The sequence below is a fragment of the Microcaecilia unicolor genome, chromosome 3 (genome assembly GCF_901765095.1).
Source record: "Microcaecilia unicolor chromosome 3, aMicUni1.1, whole genome shotgun sequence".
In the NCBI taxonomy this organism is placed as follows: Eukaryota; Metazoa; Chordata; class Amphibia; order Gymnophiona; family Siphonopidae; genus Microcaecilia; species Microcaecilia unicolor.
The window spans coordinates 180,110,352-180,126,836 of NC_044033.1; the positions used below are offsets into that span (position 1 = coordinate 180,110,352).

At 42.7% G+C, this 16,485-nt stretch overlaps 1 protein-coding gene across 2 annotated transcripts in view; it reads left to right on the forward strand.

Moving 5' to 3' along the window:
• MYO1A (myosin IA) overlaps nucleotides 1–15,385 on the forward strand; it is a 160,813-nt gene extending 145,428 nt beyond the window's left edge. For both annotated transcript variants that reach the window (XM_030196659.1, XM_030196660.1), the window contains 4 exons: nucleotides 4,748–4,880; nucleotides 5,220–5,372; nucleotides 8,095–8,222; nucleotides 14,805–15,385. In XM_030196659.1, the coding sequence (XP_030052519.1) occupies nucleotides 4,748–4,880; nucleotides 5,220–5,372; nucleotides 8,095–8,222; nucleotides 14,805–14,925 (535 nt within the window). In that variant the 3' untranslated portion in view covers nucleotides 14,926–15,385. The remainder of the gene's footprint in view (nucleotides 1–4,747; nucleotides 4,881–5,219; nucleotides 5,373–8,094; nucleotides 8,223–14,804) is intronic.
• Nucleotides 15,386–16,485: the final 1,100 nt, after the last annotated feature.

The following is a 16,485-nucleotide window of genomic DNA, read 5'->3' on the forward strand; positions in this document are numbered from 1 at the left end:
TAATACACAATACAATATTTTTACTGATGTATTACTTTTCCCAATCCCTTAGCCCTCACAGGGAGGGGAAACACAAAAAATAATAAGAAAGAGAACTTAGACTCCGTTAGGCACAGCCAATAATTACCTTTATTGGTATCTCACAGAGCCAAATACAAATAATAGTTCTCTCCCTGGAGCAGGTTGTCAGTCAGCAGCGCGCATCCTGAATAACAAAAGACTGCTCAGCTCACACTGTCCCAGACATGACATATATACTGTCATAAGTTTGGCTTTCCCAGAAATCATGTGATTTCTCCCAAACTAGAATCAGAAAGTAGCCTATGCCATATATGGATATTCCTGCATTATATCACTCTCTCCTGATGTGTTTGCACGTGAACAGTCGGTGGCCATTGGATAATTAGCTAACAATACCCTTGTGTCCTCTCTCTCCGTCTATCTCCCCAAATGAAACATTCTGGACATGTTGCACTGTATGTTGCAAAGATGCTAACTTCTTAGACCAACTTGTGAGAATCAAACTGAGGCCTTAGTACAGGCCTTAGCCCTTAGTAATATGCCTAACATAGGAAGGAATATACACTGAATACTATTATTGCTTGTTAAGTGCTGTTATCAATGCTGATTAGCTTGTTAAGCCACTTAAGTTGATTGTTATAGAATGTGCCTGGATTTCAGCGTGGATCTCTAAGCACGCTATGCAGAATTCGGCAGTAGTGGTGTCGTTAGCCAATTTAGTTATGTGCACATCTCAGGATAGTGCTCAATTTTACACATGGAAATGTGCACACCATTTATAGAATCCAGCCGTATATGCGTAAAAATACAGTTTTATTATTGCTATTTTTCTAGTGCAGCCAGATGCATTTAACACTTTATAGCACATGTGAAAAGCAATTCTATAACCAGGCACTCAGAAGTATGCTCCCATTTGCATACATATGTGCAAAGAAAAGCAGTATTTATGTGTGCAAGCTCCCTAAGTGCTGTTCTGTAAGGTTGCATGTGATGGGAAGGGGTATTTTTGATGCCTAAATATGATTTTGGACATTTTGCTGAAAACCTCCAAAAATCAAGTGGCAGACATGGCCACTTTCGAACCTGAAAAATGTCTCTACCTTTTTCTTTCAAAAATGGCCATTTTCTAGACGTTTTTTAGACATTTTGGACTAGATTGTATATATATGGCGCTTGAAAATTCCGCACAGAAAAAAAAATATGCCTAGGCATATTCTCTAAAGTGCACCTAAATTTAATAGAATAGTCTTACATTTCCACGCGGTATATAGAATTGCGCCATGAGCCTCTCCACATAACCAAATTTAGTCACGGCCATTTACACCACGTTTTAGTTGGCATAAATCCCGATGCCTAAATTAGGTGCAGAGTGGGTGTATTCTATAACAACCAGTGCTGTTTTTGAGGGGGTACTTGGGGGAACTGAGTACCGGCACCTTTTCCATTGTCTGCTAAAATTGACCCATGGTCCCCAAGTTGTAATGAAAGAGCTCAGGCTCTACACACCAATCCTGCCTTGTCATAGATTCTGTGACTGGTTGCAGGGGGCCTGACTGTTGTGGGGTGGGTCTCTCAGTGATCACCCCAACCCTGAAGTGTGGGCTGGCATTTGAGTACTAGCACCTTTTTTGCTAGAAAAAAAGCACTGATAACAATGCACATGGATTTTAGAAATGCCCATGCCCCGCCCATGGGCATTCCCCCTTTTCAACTATGCGACTTAGAATTTACACAGACCACATTACAGAATATGCTTAGCGAGTTCTGGACGTAAATCTTAATTAATGCCAATTAGTGCTGATAATTGCTTGTTAATAAAATTGACAGCACTGATTATCTAGTTAACCAATTAAATTCCAAATGTTATAGAATATGCTTTACTTTCTGTGCAGAAATTAAGGCGCAATATATAGAATCCAGCAGTTTATGCATTTTTCTTTTGTGACCTTTTTTTGGGGAAAAAAAAACACCGTCCAAGAGAAAAACACACAAAAACAAGCCATTAGGACATATGGGGGGGGGGGGGGGGGCAGCATTCTTAGTAAACAGGACACACAGATATCCCAGGAGAGCTGTGTGACACCCTAGGGGGCAGTACAGTGGATTTCACATAAAGAGTCCCAGGTACACTTCACACCTTTACCCCCTTATATTGTATGGTTAGCCCTCCAAAATCCACCAAAAACCTACTGTACCCAACTGTACATAGCCGTTATGCCTGCAGGTGTCACCTAAATGTAGGTATAGTAGGTTTTTGATGGGTTTTGGAGGGTTCACATTTTTCACCACAAGTGTAACAGAGTGGAATATGGGCTTGGGTCCCCTTCTCTATAGTGCACTGCACCAACCACTAGGCTAGGCTAGGGACCTGCTTGCTGCTCTAATAGGACTGGCCATAACATCTGAAGCTGTCATAGAGCCTGCTATGTACTGTTGCATTTATATCTTTAGGGGGTGGGAGGGGGTCAGTGACCACTGGGGAAGTAAGGGAGGTGTCTTGCATTAATCCCTCTAGTGGTCATTTGGGGCACCTTTTTGTGACTTAGTCGTGATTGAAACAGGTCCAGACCAAAATGTCCAACTTTTAGCCCTGCAACCAAACAAAGCAAACACTGGGCCTTCAGGATTGAGAAAAATGTAGTTCTTTATTTATAATGGAGACCCGACACGGTCCATGTTTCGGCGTACAAACGCCTGCATCAGGGGTCTAACATAAAAATACATAAAAATATATCAATAAAAAATATACATATATGTGATGTATATAGAACACAATAGTACAGAACCAACATCAAAGTAATATCTAAAAGTTAAAATACATGTGCAATCCTACATGAACATACATTCACATGTACACTTAAAAATAAAATAAAACTTAATGGTCATAATTTAAAAAGATATAAATCGATTATCATATATACAATCCTACATTAACATACATACACGTATACATATAAAAAGGTAATAAAATATAAAAATATAAAAAACATCATTATCATGGCCTGAGGAATATACATTCATACATATGTCTACATATATATATATATCCACATTTACACATGCCTGTTCATAAACATCAGAGCATATCCACGTACATACTTTTTAGATGTCTTTCTGTTTCAAAAATGAGTCCTATAGTGCACACCTGCAGAGGACATACAATGGGTGGACCATGGGCGGGACATAGATGGAGCTCTAATGTATGCACATAACTTACAGAATACCTGCCACACTGAGCTGCCCACAGTTTATGTCAGGTTTATGGTTGATGTAACTGCTCACACTTATAAGACGCTCCAATACCGGATTATGCAAGTATTTTATAATGGCGTCTTGGTGCCCAGATGCCATTATAGAATAGGTGCTCATTGCACTGCATCGGGGCACCTAAAAGGAGGTGCCATCATAATGGATATAAGTCCCTGCTTCTTGATGTTTACAGTCTAACAAAACAGACAGGCAAGAAACAGAAAAATCATATCAGGGCAGGGTCTTCAAATTGAAGCAGTGGGACTGGCTGCAAGGAGTGAGGCCTCTTGGGACTCTCACAGATATGATATTGGGTGGAGTCCTGCTGATGAGAAGGTCTGCCCAACCCAGGGCCAGATGCACTAAACTTAATGAGCCAGCAATGTGGTTTTTAAACTGGTTCTAGCCAGTTTAGTGTGCAAGTAGTAAACCGGGACATGCACAAAAGGGTTCTCCAAGCCATTTTCCTATCATGGTAGCAGCTAATGAAAACGGAATGCAAATGAGCTAATTACTATTATAATGTGAATGCGATGCGATGCACTATCGTTTCCGACCCCATGCACCGTGGAAAACCTAACAGGAGGTCTGCACCTCTTGTTGGGGCTGCTGTGAGCGGGACCCATGCAGAGGAGGACGCCCATCGCAAAAATCAGAAGAAAAAAAACATCCAAGTGCTCGTCAGGGACGTCTTTTCAAGTGCTAACACTTTGACATCCTTCACTCAAAAAAAAAAAAAGGATGTCCCTGACGAACACTTGGACGCGATTTTCTTACGACTAAGGTGCCCGAACAGAAATGACCACCGCCGCAGAGATTTGGGGATCTGGATGTGCGAGGGTGTCCAAATCAAAACTATTTGGACATCCCTTTTGATTATGCCCCTCCAGGTCTCTCTCAGTCAATCAAAGGAATGTAGTTTATGGTATGCTCTGAGTGTTTTACACTTTGAAAGGGAAATAGTACTTGACATACTGCCTTTCTGGGGTATTTTGCAACTACATTCAAAGCAGTTTACATATATACAGGTACTTATTTTGTGCCTGGGGAAATGAAGAGTTAAGTGACTTGCCCACAGTCAGAAGGAGCTGTAGTGGGAATTGAACCCAGTTCCCCAGGATCAAAGTCTGCTGCACTAACCACTAGGCTACTCCTCCACTCCACTCACTCCAAACACTGCATTCTCACACTACACAACTCTTTCTAATCTAAGTTGACATGTCCATTCAGCAAGCTATCTTCCTGGGATATCTCTTGTCATTTCTGAGTCAGCTTAGGGCTGTACAGTTTGAAAAGAAAGGGGAGCCTCCATGAATGGCCAATAAAGTAGTGTTTATTGACATCCTCCTTTTGTATCCTGGGCCCTTGAGGCGCCTTGTCTAGGATTCTAGATGTGCATTTGTCCTTTGATAGATCTGGAAAGAGTGTGTGCTCTCCCTAAGGGAAGTGCAAGATCTGATGCCTCTCTCTTTTGTAGTGTGTCTCAGCCATTCCAGGGAGAATACCTGCAAGTACAGAAGAACCCCAAATTCCAGAAGCTGGGCAGTGCCATACAGGGCAAAATCGTGATGGCTGACACTGTTTTAAAAGTGAACAGAAAAAGTGGCAAGGTGCATGTTTGCTAATATCTATCATTTAACTAATTTTTTTTGTCTTCAATTTGTGCAATGCAATGTGTAAGGGTCTCAGTAGTGAAACAGAGGACACTCCGGGATTAAAATACATTGACAGAAGTGTGTTTGGGATCTCTGAACTAGAACAGTAGAGGTTGCTGCAGGGCAGACTCAAGTGTAATGGCAGAGCTGTGTATAGGTCCCAGTACCGGAACAGCAGGGGGTGCTACAGGACATGATTGAGGTACATTGGTAAAAGCAGAGTGGGCGTATTTCACTGTTGGGTTGGCTGTGATTAGCTGTAACTGATCTCTTTTTCTCTCTATTGCTTTCCAGTCTTGCTCCTGGCTTTTTGTGCTAACAAAAACTCATTTTGTCCTTGCCGATGCCAAGTCTGTGCATATAAAGACAACTATCAGCCTAAGTGATATTACAGGTGTTTCTGTCAGCAAATACAATGATGGGCTCTTTGCTATCCACCTGAAGCAGGTATGCTCCACTTGAGCTTTAGACAAGCACAGGACATAATCAGCGGTATCATAAGCTGGGCAGTAGATGCTTAGGGTGAGAGTCACAAATCTGATGCTGTTATAATATTATATATTTAATAAAAAAATTACCAGGAGACACAAGAATTAAAGCCAGGGAGTTGGAAAAATTAATTAATGAATTACCGAGATGATGAAAGAAACAGCAAGACTCTGGAGAAAACAATGTTGGGTCATATCTATTGTTGTAGGAGCTTTGGGCGGAAATACACCAAGGCTGGACAAATATCTACAAAGTCTTGACATTTCAGATTTGACAAGAGTGGGCTTACAAAAAAAAAAAAAAACAGTTTTGCTGGAGTCAAGGTATTTTTGTGGTGATCCCTGGACATTTCCTAAGCCTCTGGGTGAAGCTTAAATACTCCGGTAATACCAGTCAAATCTTAGGGGTCCTTTTACTAAGCAGCACGCCAAAATGCACTACTGGTTCAGATATCTGTGCACACTTCCCAGCTGCTAAAAAATACTTTCCCCCCCAATATTCAACGCTATTTAAACAGACAGAAATAGCCACTGACCCACCAGAAATGTCCGCTGACCAGTTAAATAGTGTTTTGGCATCTTAACATGACCATTGAGCACAAGATAATCTGTTATCTCTGCTGAATATTTGCAGTCAGCACCAGTGGCGTAGCTACGTGGGGCCATGGGGGCCTGGGCCCCTGTAGATTTGGCCCTGGACCCCTCCTGCCGACGACCCTCTTGACCCCTCCTCCCGCCACCAACCCGCCGTCTCCTACCTATGCTGGCGGGGGACCCCAGCCCCTGCCAGCCGAGGTCCTCTTCTTCCGGCGCAAGGCTTCGTTCTGTTTCTGTGAGTCTGATGTCCTGCACGTACAACATGCAGGACGTCAGACTCACAGAAACAGAACGAAGCCTTGCACCGGAAGAAGAGGACCTCGGCTGGCGGGGACTGGGGTCCCCTGCCAGCAAAGGTAGGCGACGGCGACGGCGGGTTGTTGGCAGGGGGGTCGAGAGGGTCGTAGGCGGGGGGGGGGTTAAAGTTGTTGGTGGTGGCGGCGGGGGGGGGGGGGGTCGGCAATGGCGGGGGGGGGGGGGGTCAGTGGTGCCGGGGGGAGGGGCTAAAATGTGCCCCCTCACCTCGGGCTCTGGACCCCCCTCCTGCCAAAGTCTAGCTATGTCCCTGGTCAGCACCAAAACGTTAACCACCTATACCATGTGATAACCGGCAATAGCAGTCCTATCTTTGCCCGCTATTAACTTAACCAAAAAATTGAGGAAATGGATAGGAACACAACACAGCTATAAAATGGCTGCATTTCCATTTTTCCTATTAATGGACACATGCTAATTTCAAAATTAGCGCATGGCCATTAGCGTGTGAGCCCTTACTGACATGTATGTGCTAAAAGTGGCCTAAGTGCATGGGGAAACCCATGCGCTAATCATAACATATAGGCTACCTTTTAGCGCAGCTTAGTAAAAGAGACGTTAGTTTGTTATGTGCTATGTATAATAACAATAGTGGGATTGATATTCAGCTGCTGGTGGTGAGCATTTTTTAAACACCACCGGCCTTATTCCCAGATATTCAATGCTGGGCAATGTCTGGGGCACCGGAATTGAATATCCGGGTTTATGTGGCCGGCTATCTCTTATGCAGTTAAGTGTGATATTCAGCACTTAATCGCATAAGTGATGGTCTGTGCCCGGGGATAGTGCTGGGCAGACTTGTACGGTCTGTGCCCTGAAGAGGACAGGTACAAATCAAGGTAGGGTATACACAAAAAGTAGCACATATGAGTTTATCGTTGGGCAGACTGGATGGACCGTGCAGGTCTTTTTCTGCCATCATCTACTATGTTACTATGTATAAGTGACGCTGTGTGAAGATAGACTTACTTTTATGCGGCCCAGTTTGACCGTTAAACGTAGGTGGTAAGAGCTGATAATCCTAAATGCCAACTCCATTCACGGACTGCCCATAAAATAGCTAGTGGTCAGTGGTGATATTCAGCAACACTAAAGGATCGAATTCTATATATAACGCCAAAAAAATTGGTACGGAAAACCCCCACATGTGGTGCTATTCTATAAACCACGCCTAACATTAGGCACAGCTTCTAGAACGTGTACAGCGCCCAGACCCGTGAAAAAAATTTAGGTGCAACCATTTACCCTGACTAAAACCTGATGCAAACGCTCACGCCTAACTTAGGCATGGATCCGGTGTATTCTATAACAGTACGTGTAATTTCTAGAAATGCCCCTGCCCCTCCCATGCCCATGCCCCCTTTTGAGATCCGTGCACTAGAACTTATGCTCACCAGTTTCCAGAATACATGTAGAAAGTTGTGTGTTTACATTCTAATTAGTTCGCAATAGTGCTGATAATTGCTTGTTAGTGGCCAATTATCGACACTGATTGGCTTAAGCGATTAATTTGCATATCACAATTTGGGCGCACTGTAAAATTTGCACATGCTTTAGTCATCGTATGTAGAATCCGGGGGTAACCTGTTAAGTATCACAATATCAGTGGATAGTCCTGCACAAGCGATGTTGGCTGGTTCAATCACTTTGAACATTGATCCCAATAATAATTATAATAATTGTAATAATAGCATATTATAAGATACATGGAGCTCAGACAGCTCAGTCTATCCTGTTTGAGGTTTCATAACACTTCCTTCTCCCAATAGACAGGTACAGCTGGAACGAAGGGTGACTTTGTGCTCATCAGCAACCATGTGATCGAAGTTCTCACCAAACTCTACCAGACGGTGCTGGAGGCGACTCAGCGGAAGCTGCCCATCACCATAAACGATGAGTATGTGGAGAGCTGTTATTGCATTTTGTTCATAATGACTGATTTCAGTTCAAGTGGAGCTTGGAGTAGGGAAAAAAAAAGGACTTGTTCTTGCAAGTTTAAAAACCACTACAACAGGACACTTCTGAGGGCTGGCAAAAAGCTAGTTTTTTTATATTTGAATATTCTGTTCTCTTATAACTGTCAGTGACAGAATATTCTCTTACTAGCCGTTAAGCCCATAAAACGGGCACGTATTAGTGCAGACCAATTTGATGGGACCCCAACTTAGCCCCACCCCACCCTAGCTCCACCTACCAAGCTCCTTCTGAGCTCCAGGGCCGGCCACCCCTCCCTCCGAGGCCTCCCGCACTCCAAGGCCCCCCCTCCCTCCCCTCTCTCCCAGCTCCATCCCTCTCTCCCAGCTCCAAGGCCCCCCTCCTTTCCGAGGCCCCCCTCCCTCCGAGCTCCAGTCCCCCTCCCTCCGTATTGTAAACGTCATCTTACCTCGTCGGGTTACAGCAGCAGGCAGCAGCAGTGAAACGCATGCAAGCTGTGCGCTTCAGGAGCCTTCCTTTCTCTCTCTCTGCTCTGGTCCCGCCCTCATTTCCTGTTTCCGGGAGGGTGGGACCACTTATCCATATCCCCCCATACTTTTTCAAATCCCTCTTGGTCTTTGAATTCCTCCCTGGCCCATTTCTCTGTACTAATAAAGTGTTTGACCTGCATGTATGCATATAAATCGGACTCTACTAACCCATACATTTCCTGTAGTTCTTCAAATGTCCGTATTCGACCCTCATCTAGGCACTCATGAAACCGTATGAGCCCTTTTTGAAACCAATTTTGGAATACCTTATTTTCCCTTCCCCCCCGGGAACCCGGGTTCCTGTGTGAGCCATGCATATGTAGATCTATTCCCTGTCCCTCTTACCTTCCTTTTTAGCCTCCCCCACACCGTGAAGAGATGAGATACAAAAGGATTCAGCGTAAGGCCCTTATATGTCTGCTCCGGAACTGAGGCCCACAGCAGACCATCTAGCTTTCCTTCCCTAACAAAAATTTGCTGTAGCCAAGTAATTGGAGATAAATCTACTTTACTCCACTCCCCTATCTGTTTTAATTGGGCTGCCCAATAGTACCACTGCACATTTGGCATCCCTCTCCCACCCTCTTCCACCTTCCCCCACAAGATTTTTTTTCGACAGCCTAGCCGGCCTACCCGCCCACACAAAGGTCCCTATATCTGACTGTAGTTTTAAAATTTCCCTTCTGGGTACTAATATTGGCCGTGTCTGAAATAGAAAAAGCAGTCTGGGTAAAATGTTCATTTTTACTACCGCTATTCTCCCCCACCATGGCAACCAATTATTCTTCCATTTATTCAAGTCCCGTCTCACATCCCTGAGCAAAGGCGTATAATTTAACAAGAAGAGGTTATCTAGATCTTTTGGTATCATAGTTGCCCTTTCAAAAGTGAAATGCTACTTCCTTAGTGTCTTCATTCCAGTTAGTAACTCAAATTTGAACCCGTTATGATCACTATTTCCCAGCGGGCCCAACACTGTTATCTTTCACACTGTCCTGCATCCCACTAAGACCATGTATATGTTTATTATTTATAGCCTGCCTTTGTCCAAGGTGGGGAACACAGCAACATACATAATTAAAACATTCACATCAAAAGACTATTAACAGCAACAATACCAATCTAGACAATGGGCACTTCAGAATAAGTCATAGACTTGGTCAAGCAGATAATGCTTCAGCCTCAATTTGAAAGTAGACACATTCTTTTGTTACCTCAAGTCCAAGAGCAGTTTATTCTATTCATTGAAATTAAAAAAGAGCCAGTCCTTGTTTGTTTAAGTCTCAGGTGTCGATAATTGGGCACCTCAAGTGTACAAGTATTTACAGAACGTAAACGTCTTGATGGCTCATACTGTCATAAATGATCATACAGATAAAAAGATGAATCGTGATACAGTCCCAAATGAACAAACAATAGTAATTTAAATTTGGCTCATTGTATGACAGGCAACCATGCAACTTCTTCAAAAAAGGGGTCATGTTAAAAAGTAGACACCCCATAAAAAAGCCGCACAGCAGAGCTCTGTACTACCTACAATAAGTATATACTGTAAGTATTGACCAAAAGTCCATCGAGCCCAGCATCCTGTTTCCAACAGTGGTCAATCCAGGTCACAAATACCTGGCAAGATCCCAAAAATGTACAAAACATTTTATACTGCTTATCCCAGAAATAGTGGATTTTCCCCAAATCCATTTAATAACGGTCTGTGGACTTTTCCTTTAGGAAGCCGTCCAAACCTTTTTAAAACTCCGCTAAGCTAACCGCCTTTACCACATTCTCTGGCAACGAATTCCAGAGTTTAATTACACGTTGAGTGAAGAAAACTTTTCTCCGATTCATTTTAAATTTACTACATTGTAGCTTCATCGCATGCCCCCTAGTCCTAGTATTTTTGGAAAGCGTGAACCGACGCTTCACATCCACCCGTTCAACTCCACTCATTATTTTATAGACCTCTATCATATCTTCCCTCAGCCGCCTTTTCTCCAAGCTAAAAAGCCCTAGCCGCTTTAGCCTTTCCTCATAGGGAAGTTTATCATTTTCGTATACAAGAGGTTGGCAAACCTAAGTAAACAATGTTGCAGGAGTCCAAACTACTCAATTATCACAGCTTTCAACACCGTCTAGAAAATCAGGTCTAGGTACCAGAACGCAATTTACTTACCAAATGCAATTTAAAGTATGAATTCTTAATCAATTGGTGAATTTGAGACCTAAAAGGCAAACAAGTCCAAAATAACACTCAAATTTCGAACCTGATGACCAGCTTTAATTGTGGTGTCAGAAAGCATGATATCTGATGGATACACTGGAGTGGCCTCAGAGGTGACAAACGACACTTTTGTTTTAGAAATATTCAACCACAAACAGCTGCTAATCATCTAGTCAAGTATACCCACAAATATCAACTGCAAATGGGTTACCGCTGCAGGCACAGACAATGTCAATGGCACACAAAAAACTGGATATCAGATCTAAAATAGCTCCCTGTTTTGTTGGTTCCTGGACCAGTTGCTTCAAGGAGCAGTCATTTATTTTGTCTAGGAAATTTTACCTCCCTAGCACTTCCTAATATGATTTTTATCCAGTCAATACTGGGGTAGTTGAAATCAATCAAAAAGTAGAAAGGAGGCAGAACTATTTTAAAATCACACCAAAAACAAAATGTTCTGCTTAAAGCACATAGCTGGCTGAGTACATTACACACTGGTTGAAAGAATCAGCTATAAACTTTAACCTAAAAATGAGAGTAAAGGATCCTCAACATTTAAATCCCCACAGTTCAAAGGATAAACAATTGAACGTTTGCAATCATAGAACCAACCCCCCCATAACAATTCATACAAAATGGTGTAAAACTCAACCAACTGGTACAAAAACAATTTAAACAAGTGTCCATTCCATAAGTTTAAACAGTATTCTAGCATCCCACAATATTTGTAAAATGCAAATTCCAGTCCATCCCCTCCCCCTCCAAAAAAAAACCCTTCTCAGTGAGAAAATTTGAATAGTCACTTATCTCTTCAGAACAGGAAAATTCCAACAAGGAATCCTTGTTTTGCAAAAGCTGCATCAGGGTTACGTTCTTTTCACCACTTAAAATGCCCGTCTTCTTCCCTCCTGAGCAGAAGCCCCTGGAGACACATCCTCGGTGTGAGAGGATATTGGCATTCCCCTGGAGGGCAGGTCCTGGTTACAGGATCACTTCCTGATTCACCAGGGTGATGTTCTCCTTTTAGGTGACCTCCCTTCCTCCAAGGCAGCACAGGGGCTGCCAGATTGGAAATGGGACTTCTCTACTATGTCCCTGTAGATCTCCTCTATATACCTCTCTGCCTGCCTCAGCCCCTCCAAGCCTGCTACTCTAGCCTCAAGAGATCAGACTTGTTTTCTGAGAGCAAGGAGCTCTTTGCACAGAGCACACACATATAGCCTCTTGCCAACTGGAAGAAAATAATATATGTGACAGTGCAAAAGACTGGATAACACTGTACTGTAGTACTGTTTGAACTAAGATTCAGTAAATGGTGCCCAAATTTGGGTGCCAAAAAACAAAAATGGGTGCTGAGCGCTGTTCTATAAACAATGCTCCAAGTTGGGCGCCATTTATAGAATAGCATGTAACACTGGGATCTGCACCTAACTTTGGGCATGAGGATTTATGCCAACTGAAACCTGGTGTAAATTCTCAGACATAAATTAGATGTGGATTCCCTGAATTCTATAATACTGCACACATCTTTAGTGACCTCCCCAACCCACCCATGCTCTCCCATGGCTATGCCCCCTTTTCAATTACACAATAAACAAAAATTTGGACACACATCTTTATAGAATAACGTGTAGCAAGATATGCATGCAAATCAAAATTGTTGACAAATGATGTCAATAATTGTTAGTGCTCAATTATTGTTGCTGTGTAAATTAGGCCTAAATTTGCACGCACAACTGTGGGTGCCATATATAGAATTTGGGAATTAATGTGGCTCTTCCACAATCAGCTCCAAAGGAGTATCCCTAACCACACCCTCTCCAAAGGATATCTCGTGATGTGATACCATCTCTGAAGTACCCCCCCCCCCCCCCACCAATACTCTGGAATGTACTCCCTGAAAGGCTCTGCTTAACACAAGACTATCTCTACTTCAGGAAGCAGATGAAAGCTTGGCTCTTCATCCAGGCCTTTAATGGAAGAAGTAACTAGCTTGCTAGTCACATACACACAAAGAGTAACACTAGCTGCACATACTGTAGCAGGACAGGCGGTAAATAGGTCCTAATAAGTAAATTACTCATATTAGAAATAATTTAGAATTTAGTGGTGTGTTTATTAACAGGCTGTTCCAATTATCAACATATCTTTCCCCATCTCGAGGCATTTCACTGGCTTCCTATCAGCTTGCTAGATTTGGTTTAACATCTTGGTGTGGATGCTCTGAATTATACATGGTGAGGCACCTGCATACTTGAAGGACCTGATCAAGCAATGTTAACCTGTCTGACCTTTGTGCTCTTTTAAGCTAATGGTTGATGGCCATTCCATCATGTACAGAGGCAAAGCTGGTGTCAACTTGAGAGGTCCTATCAAGTGGAACGCATTGCAAAAGACTTTAAAAATGAGATGACCTGCCTGGCCTTCCATGAGAAATCAAAAGTGTTTTTATTTAGCAAGGCATTTTAGAAAAGGTGTGTTATTTCTGTTGTATTGTTTTGATTTGTATTTTATTTGTTTTTTGGTCAGGTATATTTGGCTTGTAGGGTTTATATCTTTGATGTATATAGGCTGCATTATTATGTAAGGTTTTTCCCCTAGATATGTGGATTACAAAATTTCATAAATAAATAAATACATCCAATGCCAGTTCCAAAAAGAGGGAGAAAGGATAGTCACAAAATGTATATGGAATGAGAAAAAGATTTTTACTATGGATGCTGAAGGCAAGGAGGCCCTTTTACAAAACAGCGCTATAAAGTGGTCTTAGCTTGCCCTTATGCGGATCTTTCCTACATGCTTTTTTTGGTGCAGCAGTAAAATAGTCAAAGTTTTGTATTGATGGCCATGCATTGTTAGCCTTAGCACATGACCATTAAAAAAGATTAGCACATGAGCCCTTACCCCACTTATTTTGTAAGCGATAAGGACTCACGTGGTAATCACGCACTAATCAGTTAGCTTAAGGCAACATAGCTGCACTGATTACTGTAGACACACCCCCTTCGCTGTAAAAATAAAAATACTTTTTTTACCTTGTGGTGTGCGCGCACTACCCCAGAACTTACCACAGGACACCTGAACGTGCCCCGTTCCAAGACCTTTTAAGCTGCGGTAAACACATGCTAGTGCTTACTGCAACTTGGTAAAAAAAAAACCCCGACATGAGGAATGATAGGAGAAGACAGGATGATGGGTACTAGGGTCCAGGAAATATAAAGAATGCTAGGAAGGTCAACGTGATGGTTGTAGCTGTTGATGCAGGGATGTGTGGTGAGGAATGATAACAGAGAAAATAATATCAACCTTTCTCTTCTTATTTAAGCAGATGTTTTGGAATACACATAACTTTTCAAAATCTACTACTACTACTTATCATTTCTAAAGCGCTACTAGACGTACGCAGCGCTGTACACTTGAACATGAAGAGACAGTCCCTGCTCAACAGAGCTTACAATCTAATTAGGACAGACAAACAGGACAAACAAGAGATAAGGGGATATTAAAGTGAGGATGATAAAATAAGGGTTAGCAGTTAAAAGCAGCATCAAAAAGGTGGGCATTTAGCTTAGATTTGAAGACGGCCAGAGATTGAGCTTGATGTACCGGCCCAGGAAGTCTATTCCAGGCATATGGTGCCTTATTTTAGCAGATGTTTTGGGATACATGTAACTTTTCAAAATCTGAGGTTTCAGAGAACGTAGAGCATCTTTGAGTTTTCCTAGCCCATTTTCAGATCAATTCCCTCCAAACACCCTTCCTCAGTTCTGAGCTGCTTGCTCTTCTTACTGTGCAGGTTCAATGTGAAGTTCAAGCAGGAAGAGGTGGCTGTGAAGATCGTGGAGTCATCATCGAAAAATGGGAGTGCACCCATCTGCAAGAAGAAAGGAAGCCGCAAGATGGATGTAGTTATCTAGTGAAATGTCTGTGGTACACTGGTGAGGGCAAAAGGGCTCCAGAAATGTCCTTTTCTGTTCAATAATTATCTGCTCAAGGATTTCATTGTTTGACTCAAAGCACTCCCCCTGCTTGAGAGGAAATATGGGGGGGAAAGAATGGGGGGAGGGAAGAGACGCTCTACCTGGATGAGGAGACTTATTGCCAAAGAACCACATGTTAAATTCAATGGGTCTTGTGTGAAATCTAAGTATATAGTAATTCTTCCCTCCTTGGGTTCAGCCAGAAGCCAAACACTCCAGCTCAAGTGGGTTAGAAGAACAAGAACCCCGTCTAGCTCATGTTTATTACCTACAGATCTCCTCCACATAAACTCTCTGAAATTCTGACATTTTTTTGTCTGTCAAGCCCATGGCTATATTTGAAGAGCTTGGCCAATCAGCACGTGGTTCTGTCATTTTTTAATTGGTAAAATGTTAATATATGTGATTAAAAAAAACAGTTCTTAAACAATTTGATGTGCGTTGTCCTGCTGTCATATCCTGTTCATCTTATAGTGGCAGCACAGTGGAAGAAAGGCTAAGAAGCACGCTAAAGAGTTCAGAGCGCATAGGTTCAAGGACTGCCTTGATTCAAGACAGGCAAAGGCAAATTACAGCAGTGTTTCTTAAACCAGTCCTGGAGTAGCCATAGCCAGTCTGGTTTTCAAGATCACCACAATGAATATTGAGATAGCTTTGCATGCATTGCTTGAAAAACAACACTGAGTTAAAGTATCTGGTGTAATTATATTAATAATTTGCATATTTTTGAATCCCTTTCACCCCTTTATATTTCACATACTTTAATGCACCCACCTTACTTGGTTACCATGTATAATGTCTGATCTGCATGACTCCTCTCAACCAAAAAGGACATTCTTATTAGCTAGTGTAACCAGGTCACCCTTCCAGGTGAGAGCCGGGGTTGACCCTGCTTAGCTTGGCTAGCTTTTCCCCGGTACGAGCTGCAACCCCGGCCTTGCTGCACTGCTTGGCCTAGTTTACTTGCTGCCCAGCTGACCTGCGCCCAGGATCAGCTCACGACTGGGACACACAAAACTCCAGCAGTCTTATAGTTCTTGAAAACCACAGGTCTTTATTCTCTCAGCATCTTTTAGTACAGCTTTAATCTTCAAGCAGTTTCTTCATCAAGAATGCAAGAGTCAGTTCGGTTTTTCCACATTCAGCTTATTAACACAGTCCAATCCTAACTCAGAATATCACACCCAGCAAACCTTTGTCTTGCTCCCAATTGTAGCCTCCCCTCATCAGCACTATCTTCTACCCTTAGATAGTTTATGGGTTAGCTTCTTCCACCAGTGGCTTCCCCACTGGATTATTTTATCCTCTCCAAGTATGCACAGCTTGGGCCACACTCCCGCCACCAAAGCCTTTACCTTTCCTGAGGAAGTTTGAGCAAACCCTCCAACCTCCATGCACTCCTCCTTACCTTCTCCTTCTACCTCCTCTTTATTCCACTCCATCTCCTCCTCCCCATCTCCAGGATCAGACCTCATCTCCCAATCAGTCACTCCACCC